This window comes from Mandrillus leucophaeus, unplaced genomic scaffold (genome assembly GCF_000951045.1).
Source record: "Mandrillus leucophaeus isolate KB7577 unplaced genomic scaffold, Mleu.le_1.0 Scaffold737, whole genome shotgun sequence".
Classification (NCBI taxonomy): Eukaryota; Metazoa; Chordata; class Mammalia; order Primates; family Cercopithecidae; genus Mandrillus; species Mandrillus leucophaeus.
Genome location: NW_012107997.1, coordinates 893,603 through 916,924, shown reverse-complemented (window position 1 = coordinate 916,924; position 23,322 = coordinate 893,603). Strand labels below are relative to the sequence as shown.

General features: G+C 44.8%; 1 protein-coding gene across 3 annotated transcripts in view; it reads left to right on the top strand.

Annotated features, from left to right (window-relative positions):
* The window catches only part of ST3GAL5 (ST3 beta-galactoside alpha-2,3-sialyltransferase 5), a 66,479-nt gene that overhangs the window by 6,083 nt on the left and 37,074 nt on the right, over window positions 1-23,322 (top strand). For 2 of the 3 annotated variants that reach the window (XM_011965815.1, XM_011965817.1), the window contains exon 2: window positions 21,905-22,028. In XM_011965815.1, coding sequence (XP_011821205.1) covers window positions 21,905-22,028 — 124 coding nt within the window. Of the gene's footprint in view, window positions 1-17,723; window positions 17,790-21,904; window positions 22,029-23,322 lie in introns of those variants that run through there. The other variant, XM_011965816.1, reaches the window with a different exon arrangement.

Genomic DNA, 23,322 nt, shown 5'->3' with positions numbered 1-23,322 from the left:
TTTTTTTTTGTATTTTTAATAGAGATGGGGTTTCACTATGTTGGCCAGGCTGGTCTTGAACTCCTGACCTCAAGTACTCCACCTTGGCCTCCCAGAGTGCTAGGATTACAGGTGTGAGCTACCGCATCTGGCCCAAATCTTACAGTTCCAAAATGATCTCGTTTGACTCCATGTCTCTCATCCAGGTCATGCTGATGCAAGAGTTAAGTTCCCATGGTCTTAGGCAGCTCTGCCCGTGTGGCTTTGCAGGTTACAGCCTCCCTCCTGGTCGCTTTCATGGGCTGGTGTTGAGTGCCTGAGACTTTTCCAGGTACATGATGCAAGCTATCAGTGGATCTACGATTTTGGGATCTGGAGGACAGTGACCCTCTTCTCACAGCTCCACTAGGTAGTGCCCCATTAGGGCTCTGACCCCACATTTTCCTTCTGCACTGCCCTAGCAGAGGTTCTCCATGAGGGCCCCATCCCTGCAGCAAACTTTTGCCTGGGCATCCAGGCCTTTCCATACATCTGAAATCTAGGCACAGGTTCCCAAACCTCAGTTCTTGACATCTGTGCACCCGCAGACTCAACACCTCATGAAAGCTGCCAAGGCCTAGGGTTTCCACCGTCTGAAGCCACAGCCCAAGCTGTACATTGGCCCCTTTCAGCCACGGCTGGAGTGGCTGGGACACAGGGCACCAAGTCCCTAGGCTGCACACAGCATGGGGACTCTGGGCCTGGCCCATGAAACCACTTTTTCCTCCTGGGCCTCCAGGCCTGTGATGGGAGGGGCTGCCGTGAGTGTCTCTGATGTCGCCTGGAGACATTTTCCCCATGGTCTTGGGGATTAACATTAGGCTTCTTGCTGCTTATGCAAATTTTTGCAGCTGGCTTGAATTTCTCCCCAGAAAATGGGGGTTCCTTTTCTGTCGCATAGTCAGGCTGCAAATTTTCTGAACTTTTATGCTCTATTCCCCTTTTAAAACTGAATGCCTTTAACAGTACCCAAGTCACCTCTTGACTGCTTTGCTGCTTAGAAATTCTTCCACCAGGTACCCTAAATCATCTCTCTCAAGTTCAAAGTTCCACACATTTCTACAGAAGGGGCAAAATGCTGCCAGTCTCTTTGCTAAAACATAACAAGAGTCACCTTTGCTCCAGTTCCCAAGAAGTTCCTTATCTCCATCTGAGACCACCACAGCCTGGATTTTTATTGTCCATGCTACTGTCAGCATTTTGGGCAAAGTCATTCAACAAGTCTCTAGGAAATTCCAAACTTTCCCACATTTTCCTGTCTTTTCTGAGCCCTTCAAACTGTTCCAATTTCTGCCTGTCACCCAGTTTTAAACCTGCTTCCAGATTTTCGGGTATCTTTTCAGCAATGCCCCATCTACTGGTACCAATTTACTGTATTAGTCCATTTTCATGCTGCTGATAAAGACATACCTGAGACTGGGCAATTTATAAAAGAAAGAGGTTTAATTGGACTTACAGTTCCACATGTCTGGGGAAGGTCTCACAATCATGGTAGAGGGCAAAAGGCACTTCTTACATGGCAGCAGCAAGAGAGAATGAGGAAGCAGCAAAAGCAGAAACCCCTGATAAATGCGTCAGATCTCGTGAGACTTATTCAATATCATGAGAATAGCACGGGAAAGACCAGCCCCCGTGATTTGATTACCTCCCCTGGGTCCCTCCCACAACACGTGGGAATTCTGTGAGATACAATTCCAGTTGAGATTTGGGTGGGGACCCAGCCAAACCATATCACACATACATCCCAAATCTGAAACATCATCTGACACTCTGCCCCCATGTCCAACATACATAAGTTAAAATAGACCTACTTGTCTGCTTTTTAAAATGAAATTATGAGAGTATTTTGTTTCTTGTGGGTTTTTTTTTTGTTTTTTGTTTTTTTTTTTTGAGACAGATTCTTGCTCTGTCACCCAGGCTGGAGTGCAGTGGCACCATCTTGGCTCACTGCAACCTCAGCCTCCGAGGATCAACTGGTTCTCCTGTCTCAGCCTCCCGAGTAGCTGTGACTCTACAGGTGTACGCCACCACGCCCAGCTAATATTTGTATTTTTAGTAGAGATGGGTTTTGCCATGTTGGTCAGGCTGATCTTGAACTCCTGACCTAAGGTGATCCACGCGCCTCAGCCTCCCAAAGTGCTGGGATTACAGGCATGAGCCACCATGCCCGGCCTGTGAGAGCTTTTTGAAGTAGGGTCAGTGTGTGTTTCTTGTTGCTGTCTCCCCAGGCACATACTCCTATTTGATCAAAAATGGGTTGTATAATTAAAAACTGTTATGTCTGTTGGGGAGCCTGCCCAAATGCTGGTTTCCCAGAATTTCAGAGCCAACAGTAAAAGGGATGTGATTGGGGCATAAAAGGAAATTATATGTTTTAGTTAGACCTGAATATATGTTGTTGGTTTTAGAAATGGAAATGTAAATTGTTCTGAGTTTTAAGCAGCCCAAACAAAATCTCCTTTTGTCTCCTGTACAATACATTCTCCCTCTCCTTCCAACCCTAAATTGCCAGGTCCTGCCAAACTCCAGGTTATCACTGTCTCAGTCACTGTCCCTCCAGTTCCTTTTCTAGGGTCATTATTATTTTCTGATTTGGAGCTTTCTGTGACTCCTTTGGTTCTTCTGTTCCTATGAGACATACAGGATTACTGAATACCATGGGTTATTGGAAAAAACTGCCTAGCAAATTCCCCACCTTCCCTTCCCATCCACCTGGACAGGGTGTTCCCTGAATATTTCTAAGGTCCTATTTGGTGATATCACTTTCATGCTCCAAAACCTTAAGAACTTTCACCCTTACTCTTTCTGGGGCAGTGGGCTCTTCATTGTTTTAGAATTTGCTCACAAACTTTCCCATCATCTGATACCCTGTGTTCTCCATTCTGCTCAAGTTTAGTAAAAGCCCCACATGTTGGAGCCTTTGGGTACTGGATCCCAGAATTGCTTTTTGTTAACAGTCAGTTTTGCTGACTTTCGCTTTCTCCTATTAAGTATTATTTATTCAGCCCAACTACTTGTATTTCCTTTGGGTTAAGAGGGAAGTGTTCCATTAAACATTTAGCTTCTAGATTTTGCTTTATTTGAGGCATTCATGGGATTGCCACAGAGTTGTTCTCTCGTAGCAGATTCTGCGTGTATAATATGCTGTCACACAGGCCCACCACAGGAGAGCTATTATGTAAAAGCTTGGTGGGACCCCTAGGGGAGGGGCGGTTTTGGGGCAATTTCTTCAGTTTACCCCTAGGGTCATGTCTTGCTCCCTCTGGCCTCTTTCTCTTGAGGGACACCCGTACCTTTGCCATTAAATCATCTTGAAAAACAGTAACATTTGAAGCCTTCTTGCATACCTTCTCCCCTGCACCTCCCCCTCTTTAGCCTCCTGAATTTGTTACACAGGATGGATCTTGGCTGGCCTAGTGCTATAATAATAGCCCCTCCTGGCTTGGTCACCAAGTCCTGTGGCACCTTCCTCCTCCACATCTCTTGGTTGGCCACCTTCCGGCCTTTCTAGCTGTGGCTCAGATCCTCCGTCACCCCTCACCACACTGATCTCAATGGCCTTTTGACCACCCTGTCCCTTGGCCTCTTTCATTCCAGTATGAGCTCACCACTCTCCTACTTAAGAACCACTTAGGACCATCTCCTTTGTGTAACCTAAGAGGGCCTGGTTCCTTCCTAGCTGCATCTTCTGCCCACTCCTCCCCAGGCCCCAGCATACACCTCTCTCTGTGTGTCTTGGCATTACTTTCCGTCTGGAATGCCTCCTCCTCTCTCTCTTCTGTCTCCAGAGTCTTAGTCATTCTTCAAGGACCCATTCATACATAACCTCCTCAGGGAAGCCTCCCTGATTCCTCTGATGGAGCCTGTGGTTTCCTGCCCAGGATGCGCAAGGTCTACTGTAGCTCCTCTATCACAGCATTAGTTGGTATTTTGAGTATTTGGGCATTTTCAGTTTTCCTAGCTGGATTATTCATTTAAAGAGGAAAGTGGCTGTGTCTTATTTATTTTTGTATTCCCAGTGCCTGGTGTATGGAAGAAGCTTTTGAAATTTTTATTTAAAGGATTGTTAGGTAAACAAAGGAAATTAGACAACCATACAGGCCAGCTCTCCTCAACTGAGGTTCTACAGGAGACTTTTGCCCCAGTACTGTCAGGCAACCATTGTATGTTATGAATTAACTTCTCTCCTTGCTTCTGGAATGATTCTAGTTATAGATCATTCCTGGGAGAATTGAGAAAAATCTATCCTTTTTTGTAGGACTTCATTCCCGAGTGGAATGCACTTTGAATGAGGCTGGTGTAGATAGCATGATCCCCGTCATGGTAATATATCTATGCAGAGAGCAGAAGCTGACAGAATACAGACCAGAATGTTAACAGTGAGTATCCCTGGGTTGTAAGATAACAGTGATTCTTAAATGGTCTGTTCTTACATTATTTTCTGAAATTTCTATTTGTGTGCTAACAGGGTTTTAAAAATATTTCTTGAATAAGGCAAATCAGAGTTTCTAAACCTGTTCATCAGTTGAGAGTAGAGTTCTTGTTTTTAAATGTAGCACCCTACATTGTGCCACCGTGAGCCGGGAATCGCCAAGCTGAGCCACACAGCGTTGCCCTTGGAAAATCAGGCATTGGTGTGAGGATGGCTCCAGCTGTTAGCTCTCTGGACCTGGGTATCTCTTCTTGCTGCCACTGGACACTTTGTGAATTGAAGGGCTAAGTTTCTAGCAGACATGGAAGCACCAATAGAGAAATTACCATACTCCCAACTCATATATACTGTATTCTCAAAAGCAAATCTGGAGGTTATTTCTTTTTTTTTTTTTTTAATAGCTAAGAGTGAACATAAACGGGGGAATTAAGTCTGGTATGAGTCTTACATGTTAATTTTTGTTCATCACCTACTGTTTTATCTAGCCCTAGTTTCATTCCTGAGGTTTGAATTTGTTTGACTTCACACAGTCATGTCCTTCTCCTGCAAGAATCTACCAGTCGATACCGAAACAAGTAGATTTGACGATAAACAGGATATTTACTTAGTCTCTAAGTTTCTCCCATCAAGTCACTATTAATTATGAAGGGAAAATAGTTAACTCGACAGTGGAAAAACCTAGCGTCTACCACCTTAACCCTTAATCGAATCAACATCACATGCCTCCTGAGAAGTGCTTTGAGAAGGGCACAGGATCACTTCTGTGATATTCCAGCCAAAAATGCATAAATTGAATCTAATCATGAAGAAACATTAGACAAACTCTAGTTGAGGGACTTTCTACAAAATAATTGACCTGTACTTTTCAAAAATGCCAAGGTCGTGAAAGAAAAAGGAACTGTTTCAGATTAAAGAAGGCTAAAGGAACATGACAGTGAATGCCAAACGATCCTAGACTGGACCCTGTAACAGAAAATAACATATATACTTGCTGTTTTTGTTCTAAGGCCGTCATTTGGGCTAGTGGAGAAATTTATATAAGGTCTTTAGGTAACAGTACTGAATCAGTGTTAATTTCCTAATTATCATTATGCTGTGGTTGTTTAAAGGGGATGTCTTTGTTTTTAGGAAATACTGAAATATTTAGGGGTAGGTGTCATCATGTCTTCAACTTTCAAATGGTCCAATAAATATGCACACAGTATACTAATGGAATGGCAGCACAAATGTGATAAAATGGTAACAACTGGGGAGTCTGGTTAAAGGGCAAATGGAAATTCTTTGTACTATTTTTGCAACTTTAAGTTTGAAATTATTTCAAGATAACGTTTAAAAACTGCAGCCTCCAGGTTGTGGGTGCTGTGGCCAATCTAGCATCGGAAGCTACTGTGGGGCTTCTCAGTGTCTGCCCTTTCCATGGTCATTACAGAAGTCATGCCCACAACACTGAGCTTTCTTGCAGAATTTGTTTTGTCTCCTCTGGTACCATCAGAAAACAGGGTGGAGGGCCAGACGCGGTGGCTCACACCTCCCAGCACTTTCGGAGGCTAAGGTGGGCAGATCACTTGAGGTCAGGAGTTCAAGACCAGCCTGGCCAACAAGGTGAAACCCCATCTCTACTAAAAATACAAAAATCAGTTGGGTGTGGTGGCGCACACCTGTAATCCCAACTACTCAGGAGGCTGAGGCGGGAGAATCGCTTGAAACCTGGGAGTTCAAGACCAGCCTGGCCAACAAGGTGAAACCCCATTTCTACTAAAAATACAAAAATTAGTTGGGTGTGGTGGCGCGCGCCTGTAATCCCAGCTACTCAGGAGGCTGAGGCGGGAGAATCACTTGAAACCTGGGAGGCGGAGGTTGCGTTGAGATCGTGCCACCTGGCTGCAGCCTGAGCAACAGAGTGAGACTCCATCTCAAAAAAAAAGAGAGAGAGAGAAAGAAAAGAAAACAGGGTAGAGGAACACTAACAGTGTGGCTTTGCTGGACCAGAAGGTTCCTTCTAGCCCCCAACCACGCATTGTCACTGCTATTTTAGGGGACTGCAGTCCTTGTAGCTGCCAGGCATCTGGTCAACCAGCTCTGACCCATACATTTACCTGGTTTAGACTAGCCCTACAGCTGCCCCGAAAGAGGCTTTCCAGGCAGAATATAAGTTTTAAAATATATTTAAACACATGTGAGGGCGTTTATGCACAGAGATCAGTGCACTTCACCAAGGTGCTTTGGTGGAGCCCTTGGAGGGTGTGTTTTATCCAGATCCTCAGCATTTGCCAGTTAAAGATGGGTCTCTCCGCCACCTTGACAGAACTCAGGTTGTATGTTTTGGCAGAAATCGTGAATTTACTATGAATGATGAAGAGGGTCCTTCCTCAGCCGCACTTTTAAAATCCAGTTTAGGGCAACCTTCTACACTTCTGGCTGGAACCTCTCCTGTGGGGAGGGGAGCGGGTGGCAGGGGCAGGTCTTGGAATCAGAGGAGGATCTCTGAGGTGCTGCCTGTAATCATTTTGTGGGTAGGTCTGCTTGTAAGAATTTATAAAGAGGAGTTCCTCCGAAACTCCCCAGCCCCGGGAAGCAGAAGGAAGAACAATGCTGGGCTTCTCTTCCTGTTCCTGGCTTTTCTTTGGAGTTCTCCCTTCCCAGAATTTCCTGTCTCTCAACCTCCACTCTGTTTTCTCCGCCCCAGTGTTCCCCCACTGTCTTTCATTTTTATGTCTTAAATCCATCTTCTCCCACTTATTCCAGCTTTCTGGTTTTCTCCCCTAGATGGCTGTAACATATTACATCCATTGAGTAAGCTAAGCTTCATGTTTCTTGTTCTTCCTTTGAAATGTAGATGAGTGAGAATCATAACATTTTACTGGAGGAAGGGGCCATAGAAATCTTGTCACCCAACCCAGCTTTTTACAGATCACCAAACATCCTCAAAGAGATTGAGTGATTTGCCTGTTATCAAATAGCCAAACAGTTGAGTATTTCATCTCTTTTCTCTTCTCTTAAAAACAAAAACAAACAAACAAAAAAGGCAAGTGTGGTAACTCACGCCTGAAAATTCCAGCACTTTGGGAGGCTGAGGTGGGAGGATTGCTTGGGGCCAAGGGTTTGAGACCAGCCTGGGCAATAAAGCGAGACTCTATCTCTACAAAAAAATTAAAAATGTAGCTGAGTGTGATGGTACACACCTATCATCCTAGCTATGGGAGGCTGAGGCAGGAGGATCACTTGGGCCTAGGAGTTCGAGGTTACAGTGAGCTATGATCATGCCACTGCACTCCAGCCTGGGTGACAGAGTGAAACCTTGTCTCAAAAACAACAAAAAAGAGAGAGAGAGAGAAAAAAAAGATCCATTTGCCATTTTCTTCTGTGGTCGGGGGGAGGGGGTGACAGTCATTTTATACTGTTCCCCTAGCCTTCCCTCAACAAACACATACAGTGGGTCTTGTTTGAAAAAGGATCTCAATCCCTGTTTTCCATGTGCCTGGTGCCATCTGGACATTTAATAAACACCCAATGATTATGATACTTGGACACCTAAAAGGTCTGGTCTTCACAGTGGTCTCTTGTTAGGACCATGGTGAATTTGGGTTAACTTTGTGTGGGGAGATCTAGTTGCAGGCCACTGATCATTCATTCTTCTGTTCATTCATTCTGCAGGTACTTGTTAAATGCCTTTTATATGCTAGGTACTTTTTAGGTTCCTGGATTACAACAGTGAACAAAATGGACAGTCCCTACACTGGGAGTCTTATATTTTAGTAGGGAGAGCAGAGAAGAGGCAAATATGTGTCAGTGGCAATGAATGCTATGAAGGAAAGCAGGAAAGTGGGGGGGGTGGAAGTGGTGTTTTACAGAGGGTGGTCAAGGAAGGCAGCTTTTGAATGAAAACCAGAATGGAGATAGTGAGGGGGGAGCCAACCAGAGGGGCAGCAGAGGAAGGGCAAGTCGAGCACGAGGCACCCTTGGTTGACATGGAGTGAGGAGGAGAGTGTGAGAGAGGTGGAAGTGGAACTGGGCTCTGAGAGTAACCGCCCTTCTGACATCTTTACCACTTCAGTAAAGTCTTGGCGAAATCCCATCATGTGTGCCGGGCACATTACAGTTTTAGAGAATGTTCATATAGTCCAAGAGCTCAGAATTAATTGCCTTAACAGTTTTACATTTATAAAAAGCAGGTAATGATGTGTTCTCAACACTAGAGGAATAGTAGATTTGAAGTAGATTAAAAAGCATGAGAATCATTGAAGTGCTTGCATCTTGGTTGATGGTCAAAATTAGTACAGTGTTGATTGTGCATTCACACAGCAACATTTTAATTTTTTTCATTGCAAAAGGTAGGTCCTTGTAACTCTGCTCAGTTTGTGGGAGAATCTGAAAATATGTAGGCTAAAAATCTGTTGTTAATTACACATGCTTTCCTCCAGCTGTGAGAAACTTGCTGGTGGGCAGGATTTCTCAAAGTGCTGCACCCACATAACACTGGGGAACTTGGTTAACATGCGCAGTCAGCGTCCTCACCTGGAACTACTACCAGGTGGGGCATTCTGGGGATGAAGTGTGGGAATCTGCATGCTTTTCAGCCTCTTCCAGTGTTGTGGGGTTTTTTTGTTTTTATTTTTGTTTTTTTTTCTCTTGAGACGGACTCGTTCTGTCGCCCAGGCTGGAGGAGTGCAGTGGCACGATCTCGGCTCACTGCAACCTCTGCCTCTCGGGGTTCAAGCAATTCTCCTGCCTCAGCCTCCCAAGTAGCTGGGATTGCAGGTGCCCAGGCCGGCTAATTTTTGTATTTTTAGTAGAGAGAGGGTTTCGTAGAGACAGCCATGTTGGTCAGGCTGGTCTCAAACACCTGACCTCAGGTGATCCACCTGCCTCACCCTCCCAAAGTGCTGGGATTACAGACATGAGTCACTGCGCCTGGCCCTCTTCCAGTGGTTCTTGTACATGGGGAGGTTGGAGAATTCCTGGTAGAGATAGTGGTGAGGGTGTTTATAATTTAAACTGAACAAATACTAGGAGCTAGTGGGAAATGGTTGGGTGCGGTCTCAGCACCAGCACTTTCTCAGTGGTTTTGATTTCATGGGTGATATTTCACACTCGTAAGAGACAAATGAGACACTGCCCACTCAGTTGAAATTGGAAAGTACCGTACAGTGGGAGTATTTTTCCTTTTGGTGGCAGGAGTGGCGTGAGATGGTTATAAAGAGGCCCTGCTGCGGGTGCTTTCCTCCTACGTCCGTGTACAACTGTGCACAGCTGTGCACTCTGCATGGGCCAGCTGCTCTGCCTGGGTCAGTGTGTGGATTCAGGCCCATGTGTGTCTGTTGGCTTAGGCACCATTATACAGGTGAGGACACAAACACGTTTTCCGATGAGTCAAGAATTTTTGAGATTGTGCAATCCAAACAAACCTAGAAAAAGATTAGATATTAAAATTTGTATTATCCATGTTTATACCACAGGCAATATTGCGTTGTCTCATTACCCTCATTGACTTTAATAATAAGGCCATGTGGAAATTTTAAGGTATACAATGACTTGATCCCAGTGGTTAAAATCAGGGGTGATTTTGCCCTCCCCCGGGGATACTTGGCAATGTCTGGAGACATGTCTGGTTGACAAAACTGGAGGGGAAGAGAATGAGGACCAGAGATACTACTAGCATCTAGCGGGCAGAGGCCAGAGCTGCTTCTGAACATCCTGCAATGCGCAGGACAGCCCCTAGCACAAACAATTACCTGGTCCCGATGTCATTAGTGCTGAGGTTGAGAAACCCCACAAAAAGATCAATTGAATACCATATATCTGCATTATGATAGATTAGGATTCTAAGTGAGTTTTGATGTAAAAAAGAGTTCCACTGCTAAAACGAGTTTGAAATTAGCAACCTAGATTTTACAAGGATGACAAGCTTCTTGGGAGGACAAGGGAGGACAGGTTGACTTCTGGAATCATAAGAGAGAAGTAACGTGTCAACAAGAGCTCAATAAGCCACAGAGAAGGCCCGGGGCTGGGGTGCTCTTGAGCATTTCCAACTAGAGCGTTGCCCCCTGCCCCACCCCAAGCTGCTGCTCCCTCTTGAGTAGGGGTAGAGGAGAGTTAGGTTTAGAATATGCTTGCACTCCCTGGGTCCTCGCCTCTGGGCCCCAGCCCTGTGGCTGTTGTGGCTGTTGTCATTATACCCATGGGTGGCGTCGGTGAGCCCACCTTGGGAACACGCTCTCTGACCTCACTGTGTGGGTGCTGCGTGTCAGACATGCTTCGGAAGGTCCCTTTTCCATAAAGCTCTCTCCACACTGCTGTAGTTACAGTCTCGTTATTTCTCAGGACCTTGGGTTTCTGGAGAGCTGGGACTTGGTCCATCATCTTGTCTCTACGTCCTCACATAGAGGGCTCCACAGTATGTTGGAGGAATCAGTGAAACTTCTAGAAATTACACTTTTTTGTGGATACAATGGGGGTACCCGTGTTACTTATAATTGGGTTAAAGTGATTTTAAATGCATTTTATTTAGGAACTAGTGTGTTGCTTTCTTAAATAATGGTCATTTCAGAGTCTGAAACTAGACTTGAAATCGGCATATGAGAATTCCACATTTTATTTAACGCTTCCTTTCTTTCTCCTCTGCTCCTTCACGGTCAGTTTTCCCAAAGTCAAGATAGGCCTGCACTTTGTTCTTCCACCTGGGGATCTTACCTGTTTCTAGTAGCCGTTAACTGTCTTCTTTATTCAGATAGCCCCAGGTCCTTTCCTCCAGCTGTGGCAGACCCTACTAGTACCTTTTAAAGCTGCTCTCTCTCTTCCTTTCTTACTGACAGAACCCTAACTTTGGGCAAGCAGCCTGCCCAGCTTATAAAAAGTTCCCAGCCACTCTGCAGCTGGGACAGCCATGTGATGGGGTTCTGGCCAAGGAGATGTGAATGGAAGGCCATCAGGGGTCTCGGGAACAGTTTCCCAGATAAACTGATCTAGGAACTGCTCCCTTCCTGCATCTTCCTTTTTGCCTGATGTCAGAGCCACCCCTCTCTTCCTATGTCTCCCTCTCCTCCAGCCTGAATGGGGCAGAGGTTGGCCACGTGCTGATGCTGGAAGAGCAGAAGATGCCAGGAGCTGGGGACTTCCTGACGTTGCAGATCTGCCGCACCAGCCCTGGTCTGCTTGTCCCCAGACTTACTGTTCTGTGAGAAAAATAAACCTCTTCTTGGTTAAAGGCCGCAGCAGCCAGGTTTCCATTACCCAAAGCCAAGTGCAACCCCTGACTGATGCTCCAGCTCAGGTCCCTCCTGGGGTATCAGGCCTGGTTCTCAGCTGTTTGTGGGATTTACCAACCTAGCAGCCCACAGGCTTTTGGGACTCTGCAAGGCGAAGCTGAGCTTAGTGTCTCCGTGGCGTTTTCTCCTCGTGGCCTCTTTCTACAGAGGGCTCCTCTGCCCTCCTTGTGACCTGAGTCATCCTCTCCCTTGACTCTCGCCTCATCTGTTCCATCCCAGGTCCTATCCATGCTGAGCCTATGGTGCCCAGAGTGCTGTGGTAGTCCCTCAGCAGCCTCCCTCCTCCCTTGTCCCCGCTGCTGCCCCATGATTTTCTCCACGTTTCATGTCCCCTTCCTGAATAAAATCCTCCAGGGCCCCTCATTATCCATGATCTTCCTGAGCTTGACCTTGATCTACCTTGACCTTGCTGACCCAACTTACCGTCCTAGAAGCAGAGCCTGGGACAGGGGTTCAGGGACTCCTGATTTGCTGAGGGAGCTCCCAAGATGAAGAGAATAGGGCCAGGCAAAGCTGAGCAAAGCTGTGATCTCAGCCCAGACCTCGGGAGCTTGAATTGCTCTCACAAGGTGGTCCCACCTCGAGGCAAGGGGGCCAGCCTTTAACACGTCAGTCATTTAGTGTCTGGGGATGGAAGGTAGATGTGCAGAGAAGGGGACACCCATGTTCTAGTAGCAGCCAACATTCAGTGGCCACAGCAGGGCCACAACACTGCTCTCGTCCTGCCTGCACCCCCCAGCCCCACCTTGGGGCAGGACTTGCTTGGCCCCTTCATTCTGTCTGCCCACAGCGCACCACGTCTTCCCTCCTCTCGGCCGCCCCCTGTGCCCCTGCTGTAGTTGTAGCTGCTGCATGTTGTCGCTAGGCGACTTTAACCTGTGTGCATCCCAACGCTGTCTTCTTGGCTGAGGTAAGGCTTCCTGCCTTGTCTTCCGTTCTCCTTTGCCAAGTGGAATTCTTCATCTCAAACACAAAACTCCAGCGGTGACTTGAATGGCTGTTTTCTCCCTTCCCCATGGATGGTAGGTCCCTAGTACCAGTCTAGGTGCATGGGAGAGGGCAGTTCATTTGTTCTGCACAGTGGGTGACCTGCTGCAGAAGTTCCAGCCGGCCCCATGCATGTTCCCGAGTACCATCTGGACTTTTTTTTTTTTTTTTTTTTTTGAGATGGAGCTTTTCACTCTGTTGCCCAGGTTGCAGTGCAATGGCACAATCTCGGCTCACTGCAACCTCCGCCTCCTGGGTTCAAGCAATTCTTCTGCCTCAGCCTCCCAAGTAGCTGAGATTACAAGTGTGCACCACCATGCCCAGCTAATTTTTGTATTTTTAGTAGAGATGGGGTTTCACTATGTTGACCAGGCTGATCTCAAACTCCTGACCTCAGGTGATCCACGTGCCTCGCCTCCTGGACATTTTCATGTGGTAATTTATCATCTCAAATTCATCATCTCCACTCAAGGACAAAAATTGACTTCCATTCTTATTTATTTCTCTGATTGGGACCAAGGTTTGTCCCTGTGTGCTTCTGTTCATCACCAGTCTTGCTTTTGTTCTGGCTCAGAGACTTCTGTCGCCATTCCTTCCCCGTCCCCCTCACCAGGGTAGGCCTCAGGCTCCCCTCCTGCCTGGACACCACAGTAGGGAGGGCCTAGGATCCTGCCTTGTTGCTCACCCAGCATGCAGCAGACTAGGCTTCCTAGGCTTCCTTGTCTCCTGCTGTGCTGGGAAGTCCTTCTGCTCTTGGAATCCTCCCACCCCACAGAGTATTCTCTGCTGGCCATATTAGCCTATAAGCTGCACCTGCTCGCCTTCCCGCACAGTCCACTGCAGCCATGTTGGTTTATTCTCTGCTTTCCCAACTTCAGATTTTTGTTTATAACCATCTGTGCACTGGTGTGACTTTACTATTTTAAAATGCAGCCCCCTCCCGACATTACGAATACCCTCCTGTTGTTCCAGGTCCTCCCCATCCTGACCACTTTGCTGCTGGAAAAGCATGGGTGTGGAGGTGGGTAGATGTGGGCTGGAGTTCTCAGCTCTATGTCTACCCATGTGTATCCTCTGGCAGGTTAAATGCGGATAGCAATCCAGTGATATAAGTTTTTTTAGGGTGTGGTGAGATCATATGCAGGCTTATCCCTCTCAATAAATATCAGTGTGCCTTACTCATGCACCAGTAATTATCTCTATAGTTAATTTGGCAATACATCATGTACTGCTTTATGGCATTTATTATACTCTTATATTAAATGGTTAATTCTTCATTTTGAAGAAGTTAAATGTCTTACAAATTGAAAGCCCAAGTTTGCCCTTATATTTCTTCATTAGGGCCTTAAGAATTATTGAAAATACAGAAATAAGTTCTAGTGTTTGATAGCACAGTAGGGTACCTATAGTTAACAGTAATTTATTCTGTAATTCAAAGTAACTAGAAGAGAAGATTTGAAATATTCCCAATACGAAGAAATGATAAACGAGCCTCGGCAGCATAGCGAGACTTTGTCTCTACTAAAAATTTAAAAAATTAGCTGGGTATGGTGGTGCACACCTATAGTTCCACCTACTTGGAGGGCTGAGGTGGGAAAATTGCTTGAGCCGGGAGGTCAAGGCTGCAGTGAGCCATGATTGCACCACTGCACTCCAGCCTGGGCAAAAGAGTGAGAGCCTGTCTCAAAAAAAAAAAAAAAAAAAAAAAAAAAAGATAAATGGTTGAGGTGGTGGATATCCTAATTACCCTGATTTGATCATTGTAAATTGCATGCATGTGTCCAGATATCACATGTATTCCATAAACATGTAGGATTCCAGCACTTTGGGCAGCCGAGGCGGGTGGATCACCTGAGGTCAGGAGTTTGAGACCATGGTGAAATCCCGTCTCTACTGAAAATACAAAAATTAGCTGGGCATGGTGGCAGGCGCCTGTAATCCCAGCTACTTGGGAGGTTTAGGCAGGAGAATCACTTGAACCCGGGAGGCAGAGGTTGCATTGAGCCAAGGTGCCATTACACTCCAGCCTGGGCAACAGGAGCCTAACTCCGTCTCAGAAAGAAAAAAAAAAAGTGTACAACTATTTATCATTTTAAAAAACACACAAGAATTATTTCTTCATATGGGCTCTTTAAGAAGAATCTGTTACATTTTAATATGTGGGTAGAAAAATATAATTTTGAAAGTCAGGCCTTCTCTGCATAAAGGTGGTTGGTGAAACCATGATGCGGAGGCTGTTCCTGGAAACCTGAGTGAGAAGAGGATCAAATTGTTAAGCCCTGGGGATCCTAACTCTTAGGAGATGAAAAAGGAGAAAGAGGAGGTAGCCACAGGACAGAAGAAGACAGGGCAGCCTTGTGATGGTCTGCCAACAAAAGCCTTGGAAGAATGCCTATAACCGCCATCGCCTCCAAAACCCTCATAAAAGACTGCGTATTTATTCAGTAAACAGATACAGATGCCCTTTATGTAACTCTTCCCCATCCTAGGCACTATGAAGGCAGTGGTGTGCAAAGCAGAGACCCCTGCTTGCATGGAATCTGCATTCTAAGTGGGGGAGACAAGACAAACGTGTAATTCAAAAGTATAAACTTATGAAGAATCACGTGTCTCATGATTAGTGTTATAAAGAAAAAAGAAAGCATGCATACAGGAATATCCATATAAGCAATTTTGGTAAGTAGGGCACATCTGTAGTTTTATTATTCTAACCCAAGCATTCACATTATGTAAGTTAACTGAATTAAGGAGAGGGTCTCGTTTGCTTAACTGAACAGAGGCTGTGTGTGCATGTGTGTACGCACGCATCATTGACTGGGTGACGTTAGTGTGGGAAGGTGTTTGTGACACCCTGTGTCTCTAGCTGAAGCTGCAGTGCCAGAACAGATGAGGTGAGAGTGTGAGCCTTCTGAAGGGAGGGGCCTCCGTCATCCTTTGTCCATCAGGGATTCACTCACCATCTCTTTGGAAGCCCAGTGAGGCTTCCATAGAAAGGGAGCAAGCAGCCCAGTTTCTGCCCCCTGAGGCAAACTGGACTTGCTAAGTGCTGACATCCTTTATTTTGCATCTCCATAAATCTGTTTTTTTCCAGTTCAGCAAACGTGTGGTCCTTTCTTAGTGAAGTTCCTCGTGATTTGTTTCTGCTTTTTAAGTCTAAATGCTTAATTTTGGGGGATATTTTTGTCCCATACTAAAGAGATGATCAAGGGGTCCTAAAAATATTTTGTTTGGGTGATTTTCAAATGTCTTTTCATAGCTTAAATTTCAATCATAGCTTAAGGATTTCCTCCCTAAGTGAAGATAGTTTCAATTTTTCAGAAATAGAACTGGTAATGCGTGGAATTCAGGTAGTAAAAAAAAGGAATGCAAAAAGAAATGAGCTCACTCACAATTGCACCACCAGGCCACGCATGGTTACTCACGCCCATAACCCCGACACTTCGGGAGGTGAGGCGGGGGCATCGCCTGAGGCCAGGAGTTTGGGACCAGCCTGGGCAACAGAGAGAGACCCCATCTCTACAAATAAACAACTGGGCACAATGGCACATGCCTATAGTTCCAGCTACTGAGAAGACCAAAGTGGGAGTATTCCTTGAGCCCAGGAGTTTAAGGGTGCAGTGAGTTATGATCACACCACTGCACTGTAGCCTTGGCAACAGAGCAAGGCTCCATCTGTAAAACAACAAAAACAAAACAATTGTTACCACCTGTTGATGTCAGGTGTACTTTCTTCCAGAGGCCTCTACACCTATAATTACCTTAATTACCTATGGCTACATGAACACTCTTCCCCTGCAGTCTGATCATTTTTTACTGGTTAAAAGTATGATTGCCAGCCAGACAGGTGGATTACCTGAGGTCAGGAGTTTGAGACCAGCCTGGCCAACATGGTGAAACCTCGTCTCTACTAAAAATACAAAAATTAGCCGGGTGTGGTGGTGCATGCTGGTAGTCTCAGCTATGTGGGAGGCTAAGGCAGGAGAATCGCTTGAACCCAGGAGGCAGAGGTTGCAGTGAGCCGAGATCACTCCAGCCTGGGCGACAGAGTGAGACTCCATCTCAAAAACAAGCAAATAAAAAAGTATAATTGCCAGCTGGGAATGATGGCTCACACCTGTAATCCCAGCACTTTGGGAGGCCAAGGCTGGTGGGTTGCTTGAGCCCAGGAGTTAGAGACCAGCCTGGGCAACATGGCAAAACCCCGTCTATACAAAAAAAAGAAAAACTAATAATAATACAAAAATTAGCTTGGCATGGGGGTGTGTGCCTGTAGTCCCAGCTACTCAGGAGGCTGAGATGGGAAGATGGCCTGAGCCCAGGAGGTCGAGGCCGCAGCAAGCTGGGATCACACCACTGTACTCCAGCCAGGGTGACAGAGCAAGACCCCGTCTCAAACCAAAAAGCAAAAATATGATTGCTATTGAAATTTATGACACAGTTATTCTAGCAATTAACAAAGCATGTCCCTGATTCAATGTTCGTATAATCCAACCTTCAATTGCCACCTTTTCACCAAACAGAACATCGCAAACAAGAGAAATGAATGAAAACAGTCCAGATGGTGCCAAGGTGATCATGACTTTCAGCTGATAAGCCCTGGCTTCTCCAAGGGATCATGGAAAGGCCACTCCGCTGTTTGTCTGTTGTACCCAGCTTGGCCCTTCTCTTGTGACGCTGAGGGACGTGGAATCCACATGGTCCCTTGCAAATCAGAAGAAGTAATACCTGCTGAGCTGAAGTAGAGGGATTTGGGAAGTCAAACTCATACTGTGGAGGCTAAAGCAACCCCATCTTGGATGCTAATCTGGATGTTGACTTCTGACCCCAGTCCCAGGAATGCTTCTAAGGTTTCTACATTCACATACTTACTGTAAATCTTGCCCTTAGGTCAAAATAGTCTTGCAATTATACCATAAGTCCTGCCCTTCAGCAAATTCTTGCATTTTCCTGAGGGTTGGATGTCAATGTCCTATACATTCCTTCAGTATGGTATATAAGACCTGGATGTATAAGCCCTCATTCTGGGGAGTAATAGCATGGGCAACCATTATGCTGTCTTGCCGTCACCCAGGACATGGCCTCTGTTTGTAAGTCCCCATCACGGGTTTCTTCCTGAGAAACTAGATTTGTCAGCCTCTTCCTTGGCCTATGGGGGTGGGCTTGCATATGCCTGCCCACCACAGAGCACATACCTTTAATAGATATATGCCAGGAGATAACTACATGTGTAGATGCATAGATTTTTATAAAACTGCCTTTTTCTTATATTTTTCAGTGTCAATAAATGTAAGTACTGAGTACTTTAAGCTAGTGCTTCTCAAACTTTAATGTGCACAGAAATGTCCCGGGATCTCATTAAAATGCTGAGTCAGCAAGACTGGGGCGGGGCCTGAGACTCTGCATTTCTAACGGGCTTCCAGGTTACACTGATGCTGTCTGTCAGAGACCCTGCTGTGTAGCGAGACCTTAAGTACTGGAGAGTATTCATGTAGTTTGTGCTGTAATTTACCAACAAATTTCCTGCTGTTGGACATTTTAGATGTTTCATTTTTTTTTTTTTTTTTGTAGAGGCAGGGTCTCACTAGGTTGCCCAGACTGGTCTCAAACTCCTGGCCTCAAGTGATCCTCCCATCCCAGTCTGCCAAAGTGCCAGGATTACAGGTGTGAACTACCACACCCGGACATTTGGATGTTTCAATAGAGCTTATGCTTTATTCTTGCCATTATAATTTCTGTTAACCTTCAGTTTTAGTTTTACTCTTAACCAGTATTGAGAAAATGCTTTTCTTGGAAGTTTATCTTGTTTGATGTCAGGCTACAGACATGTAATGCACGTTTCATTTCATTTGAGATGTTTCTTACCGGGCTGCTGTGTGCCGATCTCTGTCTTAGGTGTTAGGGATACAAAGGTGAACAGAGTTCTGGCTCTGCAGCTCATTCCTCCAGGAGTCTGCAAAAGAAAATTCAGTTCATTTCGGTAAACAGAGATAGGGACGTGCCCAGGGATAGTTGTGGTGTTGAAAAATGACCTCAGAGATAAGGAAAGAGATGCTTGAGCTGGGTTTAAGGATGAAAAGTAGTTCACCAGGCAGATTGTTGGGTGGGATTCCAGATTGTGGGCACATCATGTGCAAAGGCACTGAAGCGACAATTTGGCACATCCAGGTTTCTAACAGTACTTCTTTGTGCAGTGTGATAGACAAGTTTGTCACATGGAGTCACAGAATCTGAAATAAGCTGGGAACCAGTAGGCAAAAATGTATTTTTGAAAGATGGCTTTGAGAGGACAAAATTGAGATCAGGGCATTCCAGGTGAGTGATTTCTATTAAAGACATGTAGTGAACAGGAGAAATTCAGGAGGTATTATCGGCAGGCCCTGGGGATTGACTAGGATTGCAAACGAAAGTCTGGTTGACCTGCAGGTTTTCATCTTGTGGCTGAACAGGTGGTTCAGATGCCAAAGAATGAAAGGAATAGAAGAAAATGCCAGGTTCTGTTTAGGAATGTTGCCTGAGGTGAGGATAGCAAGCAAGTCATTAGGTATATGGGTCTGGGCTTAGGTGAGAGGTCCGCGTTAGAGAGATGGATTTGGTCTTCAGGAAGCCATTGTCACCCCTAGTCTGAAACTTGTACTTGTCACAAAGTTGCTGGAAGTGCCACGGCATCTGCTGCCTAAAAACCCAAGAACCCAAATGCCCACGACTGCTGCAGGAGTCACATGTAGACACCTTCCCTTGCCTGCTACTACTGCTGTCCAGAGCTTCACCAAGTCAGGGGAAAAGAAAGATTATCTCCCAGTCTTTCACCAGCACATCCTAGGATCACAACTTTATGAGAAGCCAGCTGGTAAGAGAGAATTTGGAAAATATTTACAGGCTTATAGTCTGACGGGCAGAGTAGAACAAGAGCCAGAGCACTGTATGGCTCAGCAACAGAGCACCTGGAGGCGGAGGCCCCAGAGTCTTTCTCATACTCTTACCACAGTCATCTTTGTTCTCTGGAGGTCCACTTTGGTGTGAAGTGAGTATCACTCCAGTCATCTCAGAAGCTTCCATTTTAAATATGCATAGGCTACAGGTAGCCTGCTGGTTCCCACCACTTGGCTGACCATACATGAAGTAACCACAGAGTTGTGGTGTTTGAAAGCCTTCCAGGATCTCAGTTGTTCTAACTTCTCATTTAATAAATCAGCAGATTCTTCAGCAAAGGTTTATTATTAAGGCCCTCAACATTTACTGAAACTATTTTGATAGAATTATACATAATGATAAAAATTCTTGCTACACAGAATTAGAATTAAAGAGTTAAGTTATGTATGTAAACATACAGTAGCAGAAAAAAAAAAAAAAACTTGAATTTTTTTCAAAGAAGATGGCAAAACCCTAACGGGAAAAATAAAGTGATTAATGAATGAGATATAACTTCTTCCATCCAACTAAAAACTATAGTGAAGACATTATTTCTTAAATTAATATATGCATTTATTATAATAGTAACTAGTGCCTATATTAGTTAAGATATAACTTTGCCTTTAATTAACAATTCCTTAAACAAGACAAAAGCTTATTCCTCTATCATAGACCAGTCCAGAAGTAGAGTGGCAGGTTTCTGCCCTATGGGGTTGTCCCAGGGGCCCCAGCTCCTTCTCTTGTTGTTCCACCATCCTTGAGTAATGTCCTGTCTGTGTGGTCCAGAGTGGCAGATCATATGTCCATATTTCAGTCAGGAGGAAGAGGGGATAAAGGAGAAGCCAGAGTATGCCCAGGGATGCACCTTGAGAATTGCATAGGATGCTTCTGCTCATATCCCATTGGTGAAAACTTAGTCTCGAGTCCTAGCTCCAGGGAGGCTGGGAAATGTAGTCTTCATTCTGGGAGGTACTATGCCCCCACTAAAAATCCAGAGCTCTATTAAGTTGAGAGTTAGGGGAAAGTGAATATATGGGAGAGACAGACCAATTTCTACTACAGTACCCTTTGGAATATTATTTAGAACTTGAAAATTGTGAATAAAATTATTTCAAAAGAATAAATAGGCAGGCACAATTAACATATTTTTTAAGAAAAGTTTTTTTAAATTGCCATATTCTCATTTTTTCTTTTTTCTTGATGTAACACTTCTGCTTTTAATGTAACTTTCTTTTTAAACTTTTTTATTGTATGAATTTTAACCATACACAGAAATGGGAGAATCGTGTAGTGAGCCCTAGTCCCCATCTCCCAGCTTTAGTAAATTATCAACTTAAAGTTAGTCTTATCTATTCTCCCCGGCCCTCCACTTATCCCCTTCCTGAGTTTTTGAAGCAGATCTCATTTTCGCTCTTTGATCTGTAGATATTTCTGTATGTAGCTCTAAAAAGTAAAAGTCCTTTTTTAAAAAAATAAACTTTAAAGTTTAGGATAGTTGTATTCACATGCAATTGTAAAACATAATCTAGAGAGATTTTGTGTACCCTTTACTCATTTTCCCCCACTGGTAGCATCCTGCAAAACTATAGTATAATATCACAGCTGGAGTCTGACATGGATACAGTCAAGATGTAGAACATCTCCATCCCTTTGTGTTGCCCTTTTATAGCCACATCTACCTCCCCTGCCACAACCCCTGACACTCACTAGTCTGGTCTCCATTTCTATAATTTTGTCATTTTAAGAATGTTAAAAATCAGCTGGGTGCAGTAGCTCACGGCTCTAATCCCAGCACTTTGGGAGGCCAAGGCAGGTAGATCACGAGGTCAGGAGTTCGACACCAGCCTGACTAACATGGTGAAACCTGTCTCTACTGAAAATACAAAAATTAGCCGGGCATGGTGGCACACACCTGTAATCCCAGCTACCCATGAGGCTGAGGCAGGACAATCACTCGAACCTGGGAGGCAGAGGTTGCAGTGAGCCGAGATTGGTGCCACTGCACTCCAGCCTGGGCAACAGAGCAAGACTCCATCTCAATTAAAAAAAAAAAAAAAAAGAATGTTGTTAAAAATCATACAGTATGTAACATTTTGGTTTCAGCTCTGCATAGTTCCCTCTAGATTCATCCACTTTATTGCATGTAACAACAGTTCATTCTTCTTTATTGCCGGATAGTATTCCATGGTATGGATGCAACATATAAAGGCTCTTTGAAAACCATAATCCATCCTCCTAACTCTCCCCTCTCTTTCTCCCCACTGCCCTCTTCCCTCTTCTCCTCTCTTCACAGCAATGCCAAGTGAGTACACGTATGTGAAACTGAGAAGTGATTGCTCGAGGCCTTCCCTGCAATGGTACACCCGAGCTCCAAGCAAGATGAGAAGACCCAGCTTGTTATTAAAAGACATCCTCAAGTAAGTACCGCCCCTGGGACTGTAGATCCCCCTGCTTTGGGTCAACTGTGTAGAAGTAGGAGAAAAATTCAATGAGAGCCTCAAGATGGCTAATGTTGGAGAGGCACACTTGGTCAAAGGCTCATTCAAAGGCACGTCTGAGTGAAGACTGAGTGCACAGCTGGAGTGGGCCTGAACAGCTGACTGTATAATTGGTAAGTGCACAGTGCCCAGTAGCTGCTCAGGCCCTGTACCTTGGCCTGGATGCCTGGGAGAGCAACTCTCACCGTGCACTGCTCTTCATGCCCTTATTTAACAAAAGAGGGCTTTTCCCTTAGCTATTGTAAGTTAATCTAAAATATGGTTAATTAAATTTCCCTGAAGGCACTTGAATACTATTAAATATCGAATACTAAAAACGATAACAAGTGTTTGAGCCAGGTCACCCTTACATGCCAGTAAGTGGTAGAATTAATCAAGGAGGAACTTGGCAGGTTTTTTTTTTTAGCATGTATACCAGTCAAACCCAGTTGAAAATTGCCCTTTTTTCATGTCTAAACATAGAAATCCAACCTTGCAATCTAGTCTTCTGTCTCACTTTACTGACTTAGGAGGTGTAGGAAAAAAGGAAATTTATAAGAATAAAGCTTATGTGATATTCAGCCTCCCTTTAGTCACCAACCAGTATTTATTGAGGCCCACAACGTGCCTGACATGCTGGGCGCCAGCCACAAGGCAGCAGGGGAGATAGACCTGCGTCCTGTGCTGCTTAGGCTGTAGGTGAGGTGGACTCACACCGGGAATTAAGGCACAGTCTGATATATGCTACAGACACTGGGCTTGCCTTCACGCCCTTTTCTTTTCTTTTCTTTTCTTTTTTTTTTTAACTAAAATAAGGGAAGTATATTCACTGAATGTAACACCTTTTCTGGGGCTGAAGAGAAGAATAGGTAATATTAGGTTTACAAGATTAAAAATTCAAAAAGTATTAAAGAGTCTCAGTGAAACAGCTTCTCATCCCTGCTCCCCATTTCCCCTCCATACTTAAAGATAACCAGTGTCACCAGTTTCTTGTGTATATGAGAAATATTTTGTGTGTGTGTGTGTGCTCTGCCATGCCCCCGCCCAAATCCACTTTTATACAAATTGATAGCATCCTGTTCACTTATCATTGTATACAATCCCATTGTACACAAGGGAAGAATTAAGATGCTTGTCCAAGTTATCATGGGAAGCCTGTTTAAATGAGAATTTTAAAGTTTTAAAAATGCTCCCACCAACACTTCATTGTATTCTCATCCTCAAATATTAAGAA